Here is a 22,718-nt window from a genome sequence, read left to right on the forward strand (position 1 = left end):
TACGAAATCTGGGAGTGCAAATGGACGCCAATCTTCAAATGGTGTCACAGGCCAACAAAACCATCCAAACTGGCTTTAATCTAATCCGCATGCTGAGAAAGCTCCTCCCGTTACTACCAGCTGACTCTCGAGCCCTGGTAGCGAGGAGTTTAGTGCTAAGCAGGCTGGATTACTGCAATGCCCTGTACCTGGGGGCCCCACAGTACATCTTTCAAGGGCTCCAAAGGGTGCAGTCGGCAGCAGCTAAGGTGGCTTTGAACAGACCATGGAGCTCCTCAACATCATTGGCCTTGAGAGACCTCCACTGGCTACCAATAGAAGAACGGGTCAGCTTTAAATCACTGTGCATCGTCTTTAGGGCGGTTCATGGACAGGGACCTTTACCATTACAGGACAAATTCAACTGGTACGAACCCCCTAGACAGTTACGGTCTGCTAACACTGGCCTAATCCTGGTCCCCTGATTTACACGGTCTAGAATGGGTGGCAGGGCTTTTAGCGTGGCATTTGGACAATTATGGAACGAGCTGCCACAGTATCTTAGGGTAGCCAACTGCCTGCCGGAATTCAGAAAGGGTTTGAAGACCCTATTGTTCCCTAGGGGCTAGCTCTCTGCTTCAATCTGCTTCATTCTGGAACTGCAGGTATAACCGTCACTTCCTGTCTGAGCGCCAAGATGCCCGTAGGGTGATAGTAGCGCTATATAAGAATACAATACATACATACATACATACATACATGATAGTGAGCCTCCCAGAGGGAACGAAGGGCCTGACCCAGTGTCCTACCTTTGAACATGGCTTAACAACTCATGCTTCCGCAAACCTGACTCTCTTTTTCCCCACAGAGTGTGCGCATACAGTCCTGGGACGACGACCTCCTCCAGAATCTGCACCACAATCATAAATGATCGATTATTTGTAAAGCTTCTCCACAGCAAAGATCTTGAAGCAATTCTGCAGCATGCAAACCAGAGCTGGCGGAGGTAGCTAAAAGTAATGGGGTCCCCAGACAACACTTTGACAGTGCACCCACAACACATATCTTTTGCTGGTGCGAAATGTGAACTACATGAACTAGGCCTCAAGTATTTCCTATTATTCCAAGCAAAGATCCGGTTCACTGTTCAGGACAAATCTCACTTCCTGAGGATTCATCTGCTGCATGGACTGGGCAAAGCAGTTTCCCTCCTCTTCCCCCTCGCGGGCAACTGAAGGTTGGGAGCACAATCTGTGGGCGCACACGCAAACCATGTTGGCGCCAGCCCAGAGCAACGACTCTTAGTGACACGGCCTCATCTGAGAGTGAAGCGGAAGAAAGCCAGCATTCAGCCCTTATCGCTGCAGCAACGTTTCACAAATGTGTCACACCGCATGACTTTCCACAAACTGGTCCTCCAGTGACTCTGAGTACTCATGTTCACAGCTATCAATCATTGAACTGTGGGGTGCTCCGGACATGACTGCAGATGAACTATTGAAATGTGGGGTTGCGAACTATTGGGTTACCTATAGTCATTATTTTACTCACTGATGCCTACTTAGGTGCAGGGTGATCCTCCTCTTGATGCTAATCTTTATCCCTGCATTTTTTTATTTTTTATTTTACAGAGTTTTATATATCGCAAACTTGACCCGAATCGGGTATCAGAGTGCTTTACATAGCACCTGTTGCAGCATTACATTAGGACACATTCATTTTTTTTTGTTAGGCTCGGGGATATTAAGTGATTTGCCCAGAATCACAGGATGTTCAGCGTCATTGCCGAGACTCGAACCCAGCTCCCTAGTTTTGAGGTCGACCTCCCTAGCCGTTAGGCCAACTCCTCTCCCATGGTTGCGACCTGCACTGTGTCGCCACTTACCTGCAGCACTGCACCTTAATGACAATCGTCGGACCGTTAAACCCCACCCTGTCCCTGGCACTCATCCTAAAAAATAAAGCACTTACCTGTACTTCCGGCTGCCGCCTCTTCTTTCTCCATCCTTTATTCTCCTTCCACAGGAGGCACACAGCCTCCGAGAATCCCGGACTAATCCCAACGCTGCCTTAGTAGCGTTGCGATTGGTCTGATTGTTGAGGTTCGGCACTCAGGCAGGGGCTGGCAGGCTGTGCATGTTCTCCACGCAGTCTGTAATACGACCCGAGATGGCCGGCCAAACCATCATGCGCACTTTAGGTGCTGCCACCACTCCTCCCCCTGTGACAGGGGGAGCCCAGCCTCGCCCTCCTGGCTTTAGCTGCAAGCTGAATACTGAAAACAAAATGATAATAACAAACGTTATTATAATTTTATTTTATGTATTTAGCTTGCAGTTCAAGCAGAGGAGCGATGCTCCTCCACCTTAGCGGAGGAGCCGTTTCTTACAGCAACGCTAATATCAGGGTCTAATGCTTCCTCTCTCCACCTCTTGGTCTTCCCGTATGTTCGGATACATTCTTATACTCCTCCTCCTTATGCCCTTTGTTCACCCCTGTGAACTACTTAGGCCGCACTATATAAGATCACAATCTCTTGCACACGAGATTGAATTCAGGGCTTGTATACCCCCTATCCCTACATGGCACATGCAACCTACAATTCATGAGGACGCTGCCTTTTGTTCCCTAATGAGGATAAAATAGCTGTCTTCTTTTACCTGAACAAGGTCACCATTTCCTCCAGTGTTGTGCAGCGGGAAGCATTTAAGGTGTTCATCCGTGGGCACTATTTTGGCTCCGCGGTGGGCGTGAGATGCACTCTTGGAACAGCTTGCAGTGGGTAAGGATTACTGCACCCGCTAGAAAACAAATGAGTCGCCCAAGCTCATGTCAATGGCTCTCAAGTCGCACTTTGTGCTAAATATGCAGAGCTTCTTGAACGCCTTTGTTCCGTGAATTGTAAAGCGCAAAACATGAAATCCATAAAGCCTTCTCGGAATATTTCCAGACACTTTACTCATCTCTGAAAATAGCGGAATATTTTGTCGGAATCTGGTTGCCGCAGATCTCCCCAGAGCAAAGGATGGAGTTAGAGGTGCCCATCACTTTGGCAGAAATAAAAGGGGCAATTTGCTCATTAGCCATTGGCAAAAACCCAGGCTCGACAGAATTCCCCTAGAGTTTAACTGCTCCTATGCTGCCCTCCTTGCCCCTCAACTAAATAAGCTGTACAACACTCCAGCCCCTAAAGAGCCTTTGCCTCCATCCATGCAGGAAGCTTTGCTGGATTTTGTCCCGAAGCCAGGGCGGGAAGTAATTGAGTTGGGGAGCTATCGCCAGTTTACAATCCTCAACACGGATTACAAGATCCTGAGCAGAATACTATAAAACAGGTTGCTCCCTTTACTCCATCAACTCGTTCACCCCAATCAAAATGGTTTCGTAATAGGTAGGAGCACATCTATGCATCTTCGCTGCCTATATCGAATTGTGGAATATGCTCCACAAGACTTCCCCAGATTAGCTTGCAAGCTTGCATGGTACTTGATTTTAAGAAGGCATTCAGTTCCCTCAGCTGTATTACCTCTTCAAATTACTACATCAAGTGGGGATGCGTAGATGCCTACTCACACTCATTTAATAACTTTAAACTCAGCCTTTCATGTGGGTTCATGTAGGGTAGTGTATTTTGGATGCCATGGAAGTCTGCCTGGGCACTAGACAGGGATGCCTACTTCCCCCTCCTTTTTGCCCTCACCATGGAGGCACTCTCTATCTGGCTGCCCAGCAAAGGGGAAATAGTGGGTATTCCTCTGGAGGATAGAACGTATGTCATCGTATTCTATGCAGATGATATATTGCTTTATTTAGAGGATGTAACTAGTGACCACTCTGACATAACAGCTGCGTTCAAGGCGTTCTGAAACGTGTCTGGTAAACAACTAAACTGGCAGAAATGTTGCCTTTCCCTCTCTCTCCTACGGTTCCAGAGACTGAATTAAATATTGGCGACGGTGCGTTCCAGTGGCAGCCACAATTCCTTCCTTCCCTAGGCATTCACATCTACCATGATGATCAAGACTTGCTTGACTGCAACTTGACGCAAGCTGTTACCACTCTCTGGAGCTAAGTGTCTTTTTGTAGGGCGTTGCCACTATCGGTCATAGGCAGAATTGCTCTTTCTAAGTTGATAACGCTCCCTTGCCTACTTCTTTATTTCATCAGTCTGCCAGCATACCTGGCTACTATCAATCAATATATACTTTATTCGACATAAAACACAATACCATAAAAGAGCAATATATAATAAAAGACAAATATTACAATATCAAAAAACCAAGCCAAAATACATGTGCAATCCGTTCGCAGGTGGAGCCACTTCTCTTATGTCATTCTTATATAAGGTCATAGATAAATAGTCCAGGAGTCGAACAGGTCGAAGTAAATTATTAAGGGGGTAACATATAAAATCGGCAACATAAGATGCACAATTAATTAATCCCTTTATACTTAAAAATACCCTCACCCGCCCAATTCATTGCTAGGACCTTTAACAGGCCAATGCTGCAACCATGTTTATTCACTCCTCATCTTGTATTTCTGAGTCTCATTGGAGACCTTAAAAAGTTTACAGTACAGAAAAGTGTTAAAACCTCTGTGGACAACTTCAGAAACAGTAGGGCCACCTTTGCCTGCTTGAAACTAGCATTCTTTAGAATACTTTTTAAAAATAGCTTCCTAGGGCGCGCAAAGTAGGGACACAATAAAACAAAGTGAAGGGTATTCTGCGGAGACCGGTGGTCGCAGCCGCACGGTCCCTTCAAGTATGTAAATATTGTGTAACCTGCCGGCACCACTAAACTGTGATGTAATAGGTTTAGCCTGAAGTCTGTCATTAAAAATCTGTCTTGGGCATTGTGAAAAAAAGACAAGTAAGGCTTAATACCCAGACAAGATTTGGTCAGAAGGTTTGCTCTCACAGAGGGTTTAATCCGCTCCCTGTCTTCCCTACGGGATAGCACAAGCTTCTGGAATTCCACCTTAACATGCGCCTATCCCGGGGTAACAGTTTTATAGGATGATTTGATTGATTGATTTCTACCTGGCTACTAAATTTATTAGATCCTTAGACACCCTTTTAGGTGACCTGATCTGGCACACCGGGTGACGGAGGATGGAACTTGCTAAACTCGTCTGTCCCGCGGATAAAGGTGGAATAGGAGCACCAAATTGTGAACACTATTACCTCACTTCCTAACTCCAGTGGCTCTGTACTGTATCTAAAGTGCTCCAGCATTTCAATCCAGTGGGTCATGCTGCCTGGACTTCTCCTGGCCACTAATGGTCATTCACCAGTGTTATTGCACAGAACTTCATCTTACTACTTGGATGCTCTCAAATTCACCAGTGGTTCCTCTATCAAGCCTGCTCCACGCAAGAAGTGCATTCGCTTTTATCAATCTCACGCAGTCATGATCTTGGAATGGACACCTTGGAAGGTCTCTTGCAAGAGGGACACATACTATTTTTTTTTACCCTTCTCAGGTTACACCAAATTAATATGTTTTCAAATCCCTACTCACATTTGAAGCATCCACAACACGAAAATGATATAATGCTTGTCTTGTGAAATGACTGTATGTACCATTGCTATAACGTCCTAACACCTGAAGCTTCTGTCTTAATTGTCTGCATTTGTATTCAGTTATGTAGACATCTTAAGAGCTGGTATATACATAACTGTATAAGAGTGAAAGTAAAAAACATTTTTTTTAAATGAGGTTGCAAATGGGCATTGGATGGGTGGCTAATTAGAGGATTAGGGAATAAAAAATGTATGAGGGGAGTAAAGATCTTTGCCCTATTTGGGATTCATAGTGATTCATAGTGATTGGGTGTTCCCCTTTATCTCCAATTTGTTTCTAAAGGCACCATGTATATGTTCACCTACTTGATGCTACTGGAAGTCTAGAGCAGCGGCAGCTGGCAACTAGGAAAGGGAGGGAGGCAGGCGGGCAAAATGGGTGGTGCATGCATGCACGGTGAGTAGCCACTCAAAAATAAATAAATAGCCACTTACCTTGCTTGCTGCAGGACGTCCACACTCCGGTCTTCTGCTCTGTCTCCTCCATGCTCCAGCAAATTTCCCTAACCTACCCTTGCGCTGCTCTCATGCTGGTAACCAGCATGAGAGCAGCGCTAAGATTTGAAGGAGTGGCCTCTCTTTGGGTTCTCAAAAGCACTGGAGGCCTGTGTCTAAGACAGGTGGGTTAGAGAGGTTTCAAATGCGCATGTCTGGCAGGCCGTCATAAGACGGCTAGCCAAAGAGACATGCACACTTTTAACAGTGCGCAGTCAGCCCACCACTTCTCCCTTCTGCTGCTGTCACAGGCCCGCCCCGTCCTGACACAAGGTTCAGGATGAGTGTATTAAAAATAAAATGGTAATTAATTAACTTCCATACCATTTTATTTTTTTTCTCTGCTTTTCTGGGGGCACTTAAGTGGGGCTTCATTCCTGACTCTCATCGAAGAGTCACCCCTTGTCGAGAGAGCAACAATGAAATTGTTTTTTGACTAAATTTGGGAATTGTTCAGGACAAATGATTGGATTGGTACACTTTTCCAAAGATTAACATCCTTGCCTAAAATGTGCCCTTAAAAAAGATGTACTAAGAAATATACAAAATGGGGCATCTTTGAAACAATATGGCTCTCTCTAATTTACAGCAAATAATAAAATTGCAAGTTCAATTTCAAGAATACAGAATCTTCATTTCACTTTTTTTCGAGGCTCAGCTTCTTATCAACTGCATTTACAATCAAGATTGACACTTAGGGCCCTATTATGATGGCGTCCGTCCGCCACCCCTGAGTAAGAGGGACCGTCCGCATGGGCAGCGGCGGTCTCTCCATGGCAATTAGGATGTGACCGCCACCCTGGCGGTCACATCCTGTATTTTTTACATTGCGGCGGGTGCTGCTTGAAGCAGCACCCACCGCAATGTAAAAAATGAAAGCAGTGCATTTGCATGCACAAAGCGCCAGGCACCGCGCGGTGCCTGCCGCTTCGTGCACACAAAGGCAGGGGGGTACCATAGGTACCCCCCATGTGCACCCCCCACCCCCCCTTCACCCAGGGGGCCCGCAACGGGCCCCCGAAGTGAATGTCCGTATGCTTTTCCACGGCGGAAAAGCCGCAGCGGAAAAGCATGTGATTCCCTCCATCCTAATATGGCTGGCGGTGTCTGAAAGACACCGCCAGCCATGTTAGTGCTTTTCTGCCGCGGTCGGAAGGCGACCGCGGCGGAAAAGCTGCGGACAGAATTCAACACCCACCAGCCATCCTAATTTGGCGGTGGGTCTTTGGAGGCTCCGCAGCGGTTTTCCCGCATCCTCCAGGCCGGCGGTGGCTTCCGCCGGCCCGGAGGATGCGGGAAAACCGCGATCATAATCGGCCCCTCAGTTCCTGAGCATTCTATTTTTCCCAACACTTAGAAGATGGTTCTCCCTCTGATTTTAAAACAGTTTCAGTAAATGATTGGCAACCCTTTTTCATAAAGAGTGAAGTCAAGATTGTACCTGTTGACTAAAACTAAAATCAAGATTGAACCTAAACCAGAGAGGCTCCATTGACGATTCAAGGTTTCCGCGTGGACATCAAATCTATCTCAAGAAGAACAAATGCAGGGCACCAAACGTGAATCAGTGCATTTCACGAACACAGCACACACTGCTGCATAACCTTCTGATTCTGAGCTAGAATTGATGCAAAACTAATGTTCCTTGCATTTCTGTATTTTATTAGGTATGAATGCAGCAGTTCGAGCTGTGGTCAGAGTGGGGATCTACACTGGTGCCAAGGTCTACTTTGTACATGAGGTCTGTCTGTCTGCCTGTTGATATCTGCACTGGAGTGTATCCCAAAAATGTGTACCGTATTCGAAAAAAATGTGTATATTAATTATTTGATTTTGCAAACATCAAGTTCTTACTTCTAATAAATGAACAGAAAACTGTAATGATTTGGTGCCTCCAGTGTTCCCTTTTTGAACCTCAGTATCCTATTCAATTACCTTAGTTATTCTAGTGTTACTTAGTTGAAGGCGTACAAAAAGTCTACATAAAGTAGAACAAATGTGCAGTGTTGTAGAGTGTTTATAGCTGTGTTCGTTTTGTACTTCATATTTGAACAGTTTACAGTCACAGCTGACATTTGTACATTCTGTTACAGCATGACAGAGGACAAAGGACACTTTTAGAATTCTTATCATAGGACTTTTAAGTGTTGACATATCTCGTGTTTTTAACCCGGGCTGCAAATTCTGTAAATTGTTAATGTGTGTTACTTTTTTAACTCATATCGCATGGCTTTGAACAATGAAATGATGCTAACTGTTTTAAAGTGCTTTGAGTACTATATTTTTGTTGTTAATTCCACATGCAGGGCTACCAAGGACTAGTTGATGGCGGGGACAATATCAGAGTGGCAACATGGGAGAGTGTTTCAATGATGCTTCAGTTGGTAAGTAGGGATGGTCTTAATTTAGCTTGCACCAATGAGCTTTTGTTACGTTTACAAAGTTCAGTTGGATGGGTTACTCCATCAAAAACTTAACGGATATCCCTTCAGCCTTATTATGAGTGCATTATGTCCAGCGGCACTTGTAATAAAGCGGGCGGCACTTGTAATAAAGCAGGCGGGATATCCAACACATTTGACGAAGCAACCCGTTTGTCACATTTTAAATAAAGCCCTTGGTGATTCCTGAAGGTTGCAAAGCTTTGAAACTTAGCAAAACTAAGCTTTCTGGGGAAATGTCTTGTAAAGGAAGTATTTGCAGAATAATTTTCTGCCAAAATATGTGTGTGAGGAAATGTTCCCTCTAAAAGCAAATTGTTGCTGATTTCTGCAACTGCGAAACCAACTTTTGCAGTTTTTTGTTATCACAATTCAGAGTTTGCAACAGTCAGATAAGTTCAGGAGTTTGCCATGTTTGATAGGGATTTGAGGAAAAAAACTTGCAAGTCTTGAGGAAGGAAGACTTATTTATTTTCTGAAATTATATTATGCCACACAATCACAGTACTAAACCATGTTCTCACCTGTGTGTGCGTTATATTGTCTAATTATTGTTATTATACATTTTCAAGCATTGGCAAAGCCAAAAGATCTAGTTTGCAATTGAGCCCCACTAAACCAGACTCCGGCAATTATTAAAAACAAAACACAACAAATAATGCTTTCTGTATACAACCCATCTACGGGATACATTTTAATTTATGATAATTTAGTTTACCGTTGACATGAAAACTAGTCCATCATGCGTTGCAGTGCAAGTAATCCATAGGCGGCAGAACGATAAACCAAGCCGCTGATAGTATGTGGTCTTAGGGTAATACTCCTCTCGGTAGAGCCAATGCCCAATGTGGTTACATTCTAAAGAATTGATAATAATACCTCTTGCAGGAAGCTGTTGTGTCAAGTCAGACCTAAAGAAAACAGCAAAGCTGGTGAAGGAAAGTACATCTTTGCTTTTTGAGTGGCAATACAAATGAACTGTTGAAATACCTGTAAAAAGCCCTGTTTAATGTGCTACTCACTTGTGCCATATGTAGATGTAACCTGCAACCACCTATAAAGTTCCACATTAGGAATTTGGAGTTACAACATGTTAAAATCAGAATGTGATGTGACCAACCACTACCCCACGAGTTTCCATTGTAGGTGCAGGACCCCATCCACTTTGCACATACGGTTCATCTACATTAAACTCATTTACCCAGTAGCTTTCATGAAAGCCTTTTGTGCATCCAGCCCTCTTAAGCCCTTGTAGTTTAACTTCCCCGGGTCCTTTTTGCAATTTAGATGTGTGCAACAAAAACAAGCATGTACAACATACCTTACGATTGGATAGTCTAGAATAAACAAACATGGTCCTGAAAAAGTTAGGGTGTGAATTTTAATGTAGCAAGGATTCAGCTCAATAAAATGCATAATTGATTTGCTTTTGTTGCAAAAAGTGTTACAATTAATTAATTTTACTATTACCTAAATTTAATGATTCTCCGTTTACCAAACTTAGAAAGGGTGTAAGGCGGACTCAGCCTTGCGCAGATTAAAATGCTTGACCCCAGCTTGTGTCCACCTCAAGTAATTAAGACACTGAGCCATGTTGATCACTGCTCTTGGGTGGAGTAGGCAGGGCAGCCCCACACCTTTGTCAGTACACAAAGCTCATTGATCAGTGAGTGAATATTCGCAGCCCCACAGGGCCTCTTGACACGTTTGTGCATTGAGATTCTACCTCAGTGCGCACATTTCACCTCTTCTCCGTTTTTACCGTGTAATGACCACTCAGCAGTTTTATGTGTCGCATCAATGTAAGGGCACATTTTGTCTTGAGTTTGCAGCTTCCTCTCTCCTTTGGTGCTGGTTTCATTGTTATCATGGCGTTAAGTTTCCAAATTCGATTGTGTTTTGCACTAATGACCATTGCAAAAATTACTCTTTCCTTATATCAACCATGCTTCGATGCAACTGTGCAGCACAAGAAGCAGAACATACTTGTTCATCATATATCTTGCGTATATTTTGCAGTCCATATGAAAACGGACTGACAAACATCATCTCAAAAATGCAGACAAATACAGTCTCAAACGTACATAAAAATCACCCTAAAGATATCTCAACCTGCTTTAAATTCAATTCCTAAATCCAGTCATACACACCTCCCACCTATTGTAGGACTGTGTTAATTGACTGTTCAAACTCCAGTCCAAGTATATTTGACTGTAATTGTCTGTTCACTATTCTAAGTGTAAGTTTAATTTGATATAGACTATAAAGGGATTTACTGCTCTGCAGCCCATGGATATTTTAAGTCGACTTCCATCTGCTAACGTAAGAGCGCTTTGAAGCAGGGGGCTCTACATGTCGCTCCTTGGCTCAACACAAGTGCAGAAACAGTGTTCACACACCCAGATTGTTGAACATCCCCAGCCATGAAAAAGGGCATCGAGTAAAGGCATAACCTTGCAACCACCTTGACCTTTCACTGGGGATCATTGCCATAGAGGGGTAGTCTTGAGTGTAACAGGATCCTGTGTTTGGAGACCATGTGACTGTCTAAAAAACTTAAAATAGCAGAGGGCTGTATCTAAGAGATGCACATGTAAAGGTTCCAGGCTGATATTTCAAACCTAGGGCTAAGTAGGGACAGTAACACGAATTTCTGCTTTTAATTGTGTAATTATGAGTTATAGCCATGTATAAATATGTATCTACGTAAGGAAACACGCTAAGCCGCAACATTCCTGTTGCGTTAGTCAGTGCGGACTTGTATATATTTGGTGTTTGTGTTTAAGTAACGCTGTGAGTCAAATTAGAGACACAAGGACCCCCTTGAGCTTACTCCCTACTTCAATAGCAGCTACTTAGTATTGGACCAGCTGGGGCAAACTCGTCAAAAGGGGACCACACATACTAACTACCTTTGCAGGATCCTGTTCCACGTTTATGAATTGCTAGAGATGAAATGAATAAGTAACGAATTGCTAGTGAGTTGAATGAGCAAGTAGCTACCTTTAGGCAGGGCAAGACCTTCACAATGTATGACAGCCTGCACCAAAGTTTCTCTTCCACTCTTTTACATGAGGGAGGCAGGGAGCACAGCTTAAGTGGTGGCAGTTAGCCAAGGGGAAGTACCTTCTTGCTTAATGTTTACCTACTACCATGTGGTAATATCTTTTTTACACAGAAGATACACTTTAGATTGTAGTACTCACTCTATTTAGACCCAAGTCAGACATTGTAGATACGTAGCATGAATGAACATGACTTCTTAATCGACAGAATCACTTAAAGGTACGCCATTGGTAATTTCTTAAAGGGAAATTTGGCAAAACACTTTTTAAGGTCGAAGCCTACAAGGCGGTGCAGCTATCTTGTTGCGAAAAGACTTCTTAAGGTCATTCTTAAAGCTTCCCAGGGAATGCATTCCACCCATTGTTTACCATTGACTTTGTGGTTTCCAACTAACTCACATTTGCTAGCATTCTGTTTGCTGGCGTTGTTTGTTTTAGGCTGTCTAGCATGTCTTTGGCTCTCCCATGGAGTGTAGCCTATTTGCCATCGCTCCTTGTATTCTTCCACGAGTGCTGTCTGTCTGTAAACAGACCTTTACTTTTTGATCTTATCTTGCCACATTTCCTGTGCATTCAAAGACAGATATCAAATCTCAGGCTGTGTCTTCCAAGCAAGCTTGGTGTTTACTTTTCTTTCGCTGACTTAAATTGAGAGGATTTATGTGACAATCTTGCTGGGGTGGGAAAGGAAAAGGTTTTTTCTAGCACAACAAACTTTAAATGTCTGTAACGGAACTGTGCAAATATTTCAGAATACATCAGAATTAAGAAAGATCAAATGAAGCCCATTTTTTGTAACTCTACAGAGTGTTGGAAACATATTTTAATACGAATAAACCAAATCAATATGCTAGGTGATGTAATTTCCTCACATTATTGTAAAACAGTATGTGCAAATGTAATGGTAATTTCATTTGAAAATGTATTGTGTGTAATGGCAGTGCGTTACCACACCATGCATACTCCACTTTACGCCATTCCACTTTATGACACTCCACTCTACGCCCCTCCACTCTACTCTACTCCTCTCTACACTACTCTGCGCCACTCTATGCCACTTCACTCTAGGCCACTCTACTCCACTCTACGTCATACCACTCTATGCCGTTCCACTCTATGACACTCCACGACACTGTACGCCACTCCACTCTATGACATTTCACACTACCACAGTCCACACTAGGACACTCCACACCACCTTACTCCACTCCATGCTATGCCATTCCACTCTATAACACTTTACTCTATGCTACGCCAGTCCTCTCTGCTCCACTCAACTGTATAACACTTTCCTCCACTCTACGCCCCTTCAGTCTGACACTCTTCTGCGCTCCACTCTATGACCCTGTACTCGACTCTATGCTACTACTCTCTAGGCCGCTGTACTCCACTCTACGCCCTCCACTCTACAGCCCTTCACTCTACAATACTCTAATCCACTGTATGCCACTCCACAACACTCAAATCCACTCTTCGCTACTCCAATCTACGACACCCTACTTCACTCTACACCACTCCGTGCCACCGTATTTCACTCCACGAAACTCCACTTCACTCTCCTCCACTCTCCTCCACTCTACTCCACTCTCCTCCACTCTCCCCCACTCTACTCCACTCCACTCTACACCACTTTGACACACTATGTCATTTTACTCTACAACACTCTGTTCTACCATACTCTACTCCACCTTACACCCCTCCTTTCTATGCTCCTCCACTCTACGACATTGTACTCCGCTCTGGGTCACTACACCCCACTTCACTTTATGCCACTCTACTCTGACAATTTACTCCACTCTAAGCTATGCCACTCTTCTCTACAACACTTCACTCCACACCACTCTGCTCTACAACTTTCCACCTCACACCACTCTATGCCACTCCACTCTATGCCACTCCACTCTATGCCACTCCACTCTACGACACTCCACTCTACGACACTCTACTCTACGACACTCTACTCCACAACACTCTACTCCACTCTATGCCAGTCTAGGATATTCTGCGCCTCTTCAGTGTACAACACTCTACTCCACTCTACACAACTCCCTCTATTCCACTTCCACTCTGTGCTACTCCATTCTGTGACACTCCACTCTACTCTACGACACACTACTCCACTATTGCACTCCCACCACTTCGCTGTACGCCACTCTATGCCACTGTGCTCCACTCCACTTTGACACTGTAGTCCACTCTACGCCACTCTACTTCACTGCACTGCACTCTACTCCACTCCATTACACTCCACTCTAAAATACTCTACTCCACTCTGTGCCCCGCCACTCTACTCCACTGCACTGCACTCTACTCCACTCCACAAAACTCTGCTCCACTCTACAATACTCTACTCTACGCCCCTCCACTCTACGCCACTCTACTCCGCTCCACTCTACACCACTCTACTCCACTGTACTCTACTCCACTAGACGACACACCATTCTAAAATACTCTACACCACTTTACAGCATTCCCTCTATGCCCCTAACTTTTAGCCATGCTGAATAGCAGCCACGCTGGTGTCCAACGTGGCTAAAAGACATTGACAAAGCAAAACAGCTCTTGCATTGGTAAGACCTATTGGCTTTGCCAATGCTTCTTTGTAAAAGGAGTTGATTAATTGAATACTGACAACGTGAGCACTTCTTTCTACTACCTACATTGAGTGTACAGCCACGTGGAGGATTTCAAACCAACACCTTTTATAACCTTTTTAAGGACGGCAATTCTAATTTTGCAAAGAGTGCATTCCTCATTCTCAAGGGCAAGGGAGTTTCGGACCAAAAAGCTGAATTCAGGAGAGTGGTGGACAGTCAGGATGATGCCCATGAGCTCTGGGAGGTGTCCGCTGCCAGCGAGGGTTGCAGGGTTGTTGAATGTTTAAAAAGGTAAAGCCGTGGGGGGAACCAGCATTTATTTTTGGGGACCTACACTTCTTTTTCCTCATCAGGTATTGACCACGAGCAAGAGAGAGGAAGCACACAAATGGGATAGAAGGAGGAAGAGAAAGAGGGAAAAACTGGCACAAAGGGAGAAAGCAGGGACCGGCTGGAAATGAGTAAAGGGGCGGGAGTGTCTGGTAGTGGATTAAAAAGGCATGAGATGGAGTCCGCACTTCGCAGCCTTGCGATTCCTCAAGCTGAATTTTGAGACCTCCGCCGGAAAAGAGTTCTGGGCACTGGCACTCTTTCTTTTACAAATCAAACACAGACTAAGGACTGCATAGATCTCTTACCACCGAGGCATGGGAGCCATTAAAGACGACTGAAATCAGGAAATTGCAGGATCAAAAAGGCCTCTGCTCCCTTGTGATGATGGTGATTGTTCTTTGGTTGCAGGAAGCGTGGAATATACTTGCACACTGAAGGTACTGGTACTCAGACCAAGCCAAAGGTCATCTGTTTCTTAGTGAAAAATCAAGACTGGAATACCAAAAGTACCCACACATACGTTTTTGTGATAAGTGCTTTCCAGACCCAGTCTTCTTAAAGCAAGAGGCTTAAAAGGCACATTCACTGTTCGCACACTAAGCTAGTATGACCAATTCCCTCCGGGTCATTATGGACAGGTTCCAATCTTGGAATTTTGTATAATAAGCCTAATGCCTTGTGGCTGTTTCAATCTTGTTTTGCTTACTTTTATAATTAGACTAACACATCTGAAATCACTGATTTGTTGGGGAAAAGATCAGGACTGGAAAAACTGTCGAAAATGACCTGGAGAGAAGTGCCCACTCTACTCCGAGCTGCAAAGAAGCTTCCCCTCGAGGGCTTGACCCTTTTCTCCTTGTGGTCCACCTTCCTCAGCCAAAGAGACTTCCTGGTGAATAGAGGATGCTCCTGTGCATGCTCGAATGTCCGCTCCAATCCTTGATCCTAGGTATGGACAGGTTATCATCTTCAATGCCTCATTGGACTGCAGTGCAATTGTGAGCCATGGCATGGGCTTGCATATCCGTCTTTACTGGTTCACCTACCGCTGTTCTCCAAGTTCCCCCTATTTACCTCAGCATAATTCCTGGTGACTGCAGGATTTTGTGGGAACTCCATGTCTTAGAAACTCTGTGCTTGCTCAGGCGTCAGCTCCCACTCTTGAACCCAGGGATGGGCAGGGCAATAATCTTTGAACATCTCACCAGGCTGCCCAGCAAGTGAGAGCCATGATCTGCATCCCTTGTGGGTCTGTTTCCATGTCCCTCTTGTCCTCGTTGTATTCCCTGTCCCATCAAGCTGCCTGGTCAAGTCAAATATGGTAGACAAAGTACCAGCGTTTGGCTATTTGCGGTGAGGTTCTCAGATAACCTTGACCGGAAAATTCAAACTGGGAACACAGCTGTCTCTCTATGTAAGAATTCAAATGCAATAGGATTTTAAGGCCAAGTAGGAGTTGAACAAGCATTAAAGGTCGTTCGATCTGCATCATATGGAGTAGGTCTGTGATGTCACAGCCGTAAATGGTGGGTGTGAATAATTTTCTTAGGCAACTTGTGCATTTAAATCAATTAACGCCACTGATTCGGCTGCTTCTTTAGGTTTATTTTCCCTTTACTATTAGGGCTTGCACTGATTTCGTAGGTTTTAAAAAAACAGCTCAAAATGTGGCTGTTGTAATGACTGCTCCTGACTTTTCTGTTGCTTCAATGCCAAGATGCCCCTTTGGGGACGAGTCGTGCACTATACCAAGTATTAATTAACATAGCAGTTCGACAGAAAACAAGCAGAGAATACGCTCAGTTTTGCTATGCATTAGGCTATGGTTCAATCTTAGAGGATTTAGGTACAGACATTATATGGTTGATAGAATGGTGCAACCGGGATGTCGTGCCTTACCATGCATTAGTTATGTTAAGGTTACACTCTGTGAGTTGGAATTCTGGGCAATGTAGACCAACCAGAATTAAATCATGGCATGTCAAGTTGAATTGTAATGAGTAGTCCTAAAGATTGGATATTGCTAAAGACTATTGTGGAAATTATATACCTATCTTAGCCATTATCTGCAAAATAAGCCTTATATCAGTTAGGAGTAATACCTTAGCTTAGATAATCCTGTAGAACTTTGAATGTTGGCATTCCAGTTTCGATCGGAAGTGTTAACCCTTGCAACTTCGTCTTGATTATAAGTTGCACGATATTGATCAGGTGCAAACTCTGCACCCAAAATTAATGGCACAGCGCGGCCACAACACACCAGTACTCTGCAATTACGAGTTAACCCTGCAGAACAATTCGTATTTTTAAAGTGCAAACATATCAACCCCTCAAGGGTTTCAAGGCGCTGGAGGCAATCGGGGCGATTAAGAGAGCTATTGCCCAGAGTCCCATGATGTTGAGGTGAGCTGCCACTGGCGCCGGGGATCAAACCGCGAGCCCAACGCGCTAGTCAGCCGCTCTGGTCGCTGCACCACACCTTTCCAGAATGGGAAACAACTGAACTGACCAAGATTTTGCAGATCGCATTACACAGTATTCCCTAGTACGGTGGGGTTTAAAACTCACTTTGCTCAGGTGTAGGGTGGTGGTGTTGAAGGGAGGGGAGAGCAGAGGAGGGGAGAATGTTGGCTGGCACAGGGATGTGCATTGTCTGTGGGATGGACAGGGGCCTTTGAAAAGGTACAGGCTGTACAGTAGTCCTTTCTCAAGATTACCTTACCAGCCAGATATTCCGTGTGTACCATTGTTCCCGCATCCAGTAAGACCAGGTGAAGGAACAGCAGACCCTTTATAATTGTGCAGAGTGTAGTGCCACACTCCATAGGGGAAGTAATCAGATGTTATGCGCTCCTACCGCTCCACCTTACATGCAGCGTTCAGTGGCCAGATTATACTTGGGCTACATGGAGAGTAAGGAGAAACAAAAAAGAGATGCTTATTAAATGTCTAAAACTAAGTATGGCATATTTATGCTGATGGGTGACTTCAATAGGGGTCAGGAATGTTTTAAGATGTGACTGTAGCTTTATAAATTATATGGTATTCTTTTTAAATTTTGTACTTAAATTAGATAGTGATGAGATGAACAATTGTAATTTTTTCTATGTGTGTTATCTTCATGTAATACACTTTTGTGGCTGGGTTTTAACAGTACAACTGTCAAACAGACCCATTGTTGACTTTCTTAGACCAGCCTCTTTCTGCCATTGGCTTGAGTCGTTGTCATTACATTTTGGCTCAGGGTGGAGTATTCATCTCCTACCTAATGATATCGGCCTTTTGGTTGTATCCTTTGTCTTCTAAGTGAATGCTTGCATTGAAATGAATGAGGGACTACTATACAACTATAGAAGTTTCTGTCCGCATCTGCTGGCTCCCTCCTGTGTGTCTCGCTCTAACATGCTAATGCTACACGCTTCAGCAGGTTAAACCCATACCTTTGGGGTTTGTCAGTGCTTGTTATGTACTGTTGTGATTTGCCTTGAGTACTTTTTAATGCAATAAATACCTTTAGAAGATCATGTAAACATTGAAAAACACCTAGGATTGTGGAAAGTGCAACTATTTTACAATAGGTGGCTCTGTTAGCATCTCCTGAAAAAAATATGCTCCCAAGTTTTGGGGGAGGTGCTTTAAGAGCTAAGAGCGGGTCTTTCTGTCTAGGCAAATCTCTTTGTCTTGGGTTGGACCATCAGAAAAGCAATATTTCTTAAAAGGTTGATTGAACCATTTACACTGATATTCTCTCTAGGGCGGCACAGTCATCGGAAGTGCTAGGTGCCAGGATTTCCGGGCACGAGAAGGTCGCCTCAAGGCTGCATGCAATCTGGTAAAGAAGGGAATAACCAACCTTTGTGTAATTGGTGGTGATGGCAGCTTAACTGGAGCAGATACCTTTCGTGCTGAGTGGAGTGGCTTACTGGCTGATTTACTTAAAGCAGGTAACAGGAAAATTATCCTTGTCTTTACCTGTCTCTAACATGCTGACTTTTTGCATAGTCGTCCTATTGATCAGCTGTCTATGCTCATTGTTGTTCTCATGTTTTCTTGCGTCTGATATGCTGATTTTCCTCACCATTGTCCTTGTGTACCTTTTTCTAATATGGTAGCTTTCCTCTTCCCTGTCTTTCCTCACAGCTGTCCTTGGGATTGCCTGTCCTTAACATACTGACATTCTTTATAGAAACTGATCTTGTGTTTGTCATCAAATCACTGTCTCCTCTTATAGATGTGCTTGGGGTTGCCTGTCCCTGTTCAGAAGTGCATCTGGAACTTTGCCTTTGGAGAAAATCTTCTTTTATTTATCTGCTGCATGAATTCCACTCCACTGACCTTCCCTCCTCCTGTTACCCTCCTTTCTCTCTCAGTGTGTAAACCCATCCTTCTCTCCATCTGTTCACCCTTCTCTTTATCATCCTTCTCACCATCCTTCCATATGTCCATTCATCATCAATCTCCATAATTCCCTCCATCCATCCATTCAATCAATCAATGGGTGGATTTATATAGCGCAACTAGTCACCCGTGAGGTTATCCAGGCGCTTGAGGGTCAGGATGATTCAGGTGACTCAATCAGACAGCCAGATCTTAAGTGCTCTCCGGAATTCCAGTAGCAAGGTGGAGGTCCATAGTTGCAGAGGGAGGTTGGTCCGTGTTTTCACTGTGAGATAGGCGAAGGAGCATCCTCCGCTGCTGCTTCGGTGGATGCAACCCTCTGCCTGCATCCATTCATCATTAATTCATACACCCACCTGCCCATCGATCCATCCTCCTTGCCACCCTCCCATCTTTATCTCCATCCTCCTACCCATATCTCCCTCCATTCCTTTTTTCTTTCATGATTCCTTGTTTTCATTGTTTCCTCATCCCACAGCTCCCTCATACAAATTACCTTGCAGTAATATCTATGACGCTTAACCCCTTCCAGGCTGATGATGAGCTCAGCTCGTCATGAGCGTTACCTGCCGTGCGCTCATGACGAGCTAAGCTCGTCATGAACCGCTGGTTTTTTAAAACCGCCACGCACAGCGGGAAAAGCCGCCGCAGCGATGCGGTTAAAGGAGACTTTAAGAATATTTTAACAGTTTTAGGTTATACATGCTGCCCAATGGCACCCCCAGCCATTTTTTCAAGCAGCTAATTGCATGGATCATAATAACATGCCAGTACATTTTAGCTCCCCAATTATTGCCTGGATGTGAACAAGTAGGAATTCAATGGCTGCCGCAGTCTATGAGGCTAATTAGAATATTGGAATCTTGCGGTCAATGCCACAGACTACAATGGGGCAGTTGACTTATTATGGTTGTAGGGACCAGGTGCCTCAAAGTCGTGATCCTCCTCTCTGTCCGCACCGTCCTCATTGGTGGATTTTGCTATCAATGATGGGATCTTTTAACAGCATGTTAGCCCTTCTGTCAAGGGCTGGCTGGATCTTTGTATGCTCCGCCCACCTTATTATAGCCCTTGTCTGCGACTCTAGGCCATTTGTATGGCCTCAGCTGACTTATTACATGCACACGATTGACAGTGTCGGCACAAAGGGGTAGCAATAGGTCACACATATGGATAGCATCGCTGTGGCAGTTATTGGTGCTTTAGTTTTAGGGCAGTGAACGGTTTAGGTCTACATTCAAGACATTTTGTGGGTTTTTATAAATGCTACATGTGTTCTATAAAAAGAGCTATGGATAACTATTGAGGAATATGTTGTGACTTAACCTCTCCATTCAAGGGCAAGCAGGAACCATTACACTCCTAGCCCCTTTATGCCCTTCATAACCTTTTTATTGTGACTTCTTTATCACATTTCTATGCTAATTTATTTAGTTAATTTACATTTTTCTAGACCTCAAAAGGCAACAAACGTGCTCATAATAATAAAACAGGATGCAGTGACTGCAGCTGTTAGAAAATGTGGGGCTTTGTGGTGCAAATTGGCATTTGACTGACAGGCCAACTTTGTTTTATTTGTTTCCACTCTCCTCTTAGGAAGAATCACAAGTGAAGAAGCCAAAGCCTCTAGCTACCTGAACATCGTTGGCATGGTGGGCTCTATCGACAATGACTTTTGTGGGACGGACATGACGATCGGTACCGACTCAGCTCTTCATCGCATCATGGAGATTGTGGATGCCATTACAACTACTGCCCAGAGGTGCACACTTGTATTATTAGACTTTACCGTAGAGAAAATAAAAGAAACAATCAAGAAGCTGAATCTATCTCGTGCAGCAGGTCCCGATAATCTCCCCGCCATCTTAATTAAAACTCAAATAGATTGGTGGGCAGGATTTTTATCTCATATGTTTGTCGCCATTCTGGACTCAGGGTATATTCCCAAATCTTGGAGAGGGGCCATAATTAGACCCTTACATGAAAAGGGGGAAAGTAAGGATCCAAGGAACTATAGATTAATCAATTTATTGGACATTGGAGAAAAGGTTTTCCCAAAAATAATCCTTGGTAGATTAAAGGAGTTGGTGGAGCGGCGGTCGATAGTCCCAATAGAGCAGGGAGGCTTTAAGGAAGGACATTCTACTATCGATCACTGCTTCGCTCTGTGGGCTGTGGCGCAGAAGTCCATGGAGCTGCAGGGCAAGTTGTATTGCTGCTTTGTGGACTTTCGCGCAGCTTTTGATTTGGTGGATAGGGAGTGTTTGTGGGAGACTATGAGAAATGATGAGGTTCCTGCTGATCTTTTGTTGGTAATCCAGGAACTGCACAGCCAAAACTGGGCACAGGTAATCAAAGATACCTCTGGCGGCCTAACACCTGAGATAGCGATAATTAATGGACTGAGGCAAGGTTGTGTCTTGGCCCTGCTTCTCTTTGCCATATTCTTAGCTGACCTACCCCTTCTCTTGGGCTCTGCCAGAGGTGCAAGCCCAAAACTAAATGGAAGGCATTTGTCCTGTTTTCTGTATGCCGACGACTGGGTAATATTGGGCCAAACCGAGGTGGGTCTTCAAAGGAAGCTGAATATATTCAGCGAATACTGCACCGCAAAACGACTTACAGTAAACATGGACAAAACAAAAATGTTGTGCTTTGGGAAGAAGAATACGAAGTTTAGTTGGTATTTGGGCCAAATTAAACTAGATATTGTAAGGAATACAAATACCTCGGAATATGGCTCAAAAGTTCCCTGAAGTGGGGCATGCATTTGGAGGCACAGAAATTAAAAGCACATCTAGCGATATGTGGACTGAAAAGATTCAACCTCAGTTATGGTGATATGTCCCATAAACCTCTATGGACGGCCTATAAAGCTATGATTCCCGCGCAACTCCAATATGGGTCGGAAGTCTTTTGTATTGATGGTAAAAGCTCCTGGGATTAAGATGAGGGGAAATGTTTAAAATCTTTACTGTCACTCCCCAGCTCGGCAATGATCCAGGCAATCAGACTGGAACTAAGCCTAACCGCATGGAATGTTCAGGTGCAATTAAGTCTCCTCAGATTCTGGAATCGTTGGGTCTTGGGGAGGTCACAAAGGTGTCTCAATGGTGCATGCAAAAAATCCAAGCCAGTGAGTTAAAGTGGGCCAAAACCACAAGAAGTAAACTTCAGGCCATTTGTGACCACCTGAATGTGAAAATAGACCTGAAGACACTACAAATTAATGTAATAAAGAGTGTTCTTGAAATGCAGGGTAAAGACATTTCTAGAGCAATAGACCATGAGTACTTGAGTAAGAAAGATTCTGTAAAATGTATGAGTACCAGTTGGGAGAAAGACATACGCTTTCCTTACATTGACATATTACCAAACCGCTGGTTAAGAATGGAAGCTAAGAATTGGTATTAATCCGGTCATTATAAATAGTGCAATAAAAGCTGTTTTAATGCAACCAGATGGCAAATGCTTGTGTAAGATAGGGATAAACATGTAATATTTTGCACATTTTTATTGGACTGTCAAATATTTTTAAATTTACGTAAATTGTTCCTTCACCCGATATTCTTAAAATATGATGTAAGGGCGCGTTTACAAGCACAGGAGCTTCTTGTTGATATGGAAAATGTAGATATTGCAATAGCCATTGGGAAATATATGCAGGGCGTATATAAGTTCCCTGTCTTATTAGAGGCTTTAAGAGTAGCAATGTGTTTTGTAATTTCAAAAATAAATTATCTGTTTTAAATTGCTATAAATAAAGGTTTAAGGATAATATGACTTTTATTGTTTAAGAATATGATTTTGTGATGTGTAGACT

General features: G+C 43.9%; 1 protein-coding gene across 2 annotated transcripts in view; it reads left to right on the top strand.

Annotated features, from left to right (window-relative positions):
* The window catches only part of LOC144830473 (ATP-dependent 6-phosphofructokinase, muscle type-like), a 409,256-nt gene that overhangs the window by 209,252 nt on the left and 177,286 nt on the right, over positions 1–22,718 (top strand). For both annotated transcript variants that reach the window (XM_078688915.1, XM_078688914.1), the window contains exons 3-6: positions 7,729–7,802; positions 8,368–8,445; positions 18,252–18,441; positions 20,492–20,657. In XM_078688915.1, coding sequence (XP_078545041.1) covers positions 7,729–7,802; positions 8,368–8,445; positions 18,252–18,441; positions 20,492–20,657 — 508 coding nt within the window. The remainder of the gene's footprint in view (positions 1–7,728; positions 7,803–8,367; positions 8,446–18,251; positions 18,442–20,491; positions 20,658–22,718) is intronic.

The sequence above is a fragment of the Lissotriton helveticus genome, chromosome 1_1, assembly GCF_964261635.1.
Source record: "Lissotriton helveticus chromosome 1_1, aLisHel1.1, whole genome shotgun sequence".
NCBI classification, from domain to species: Eukaryota; Metazoa; Chordata; class Amphibia; order Caudata; family Salamandridae; genus Lissotriton; species Lissotriton helveticus.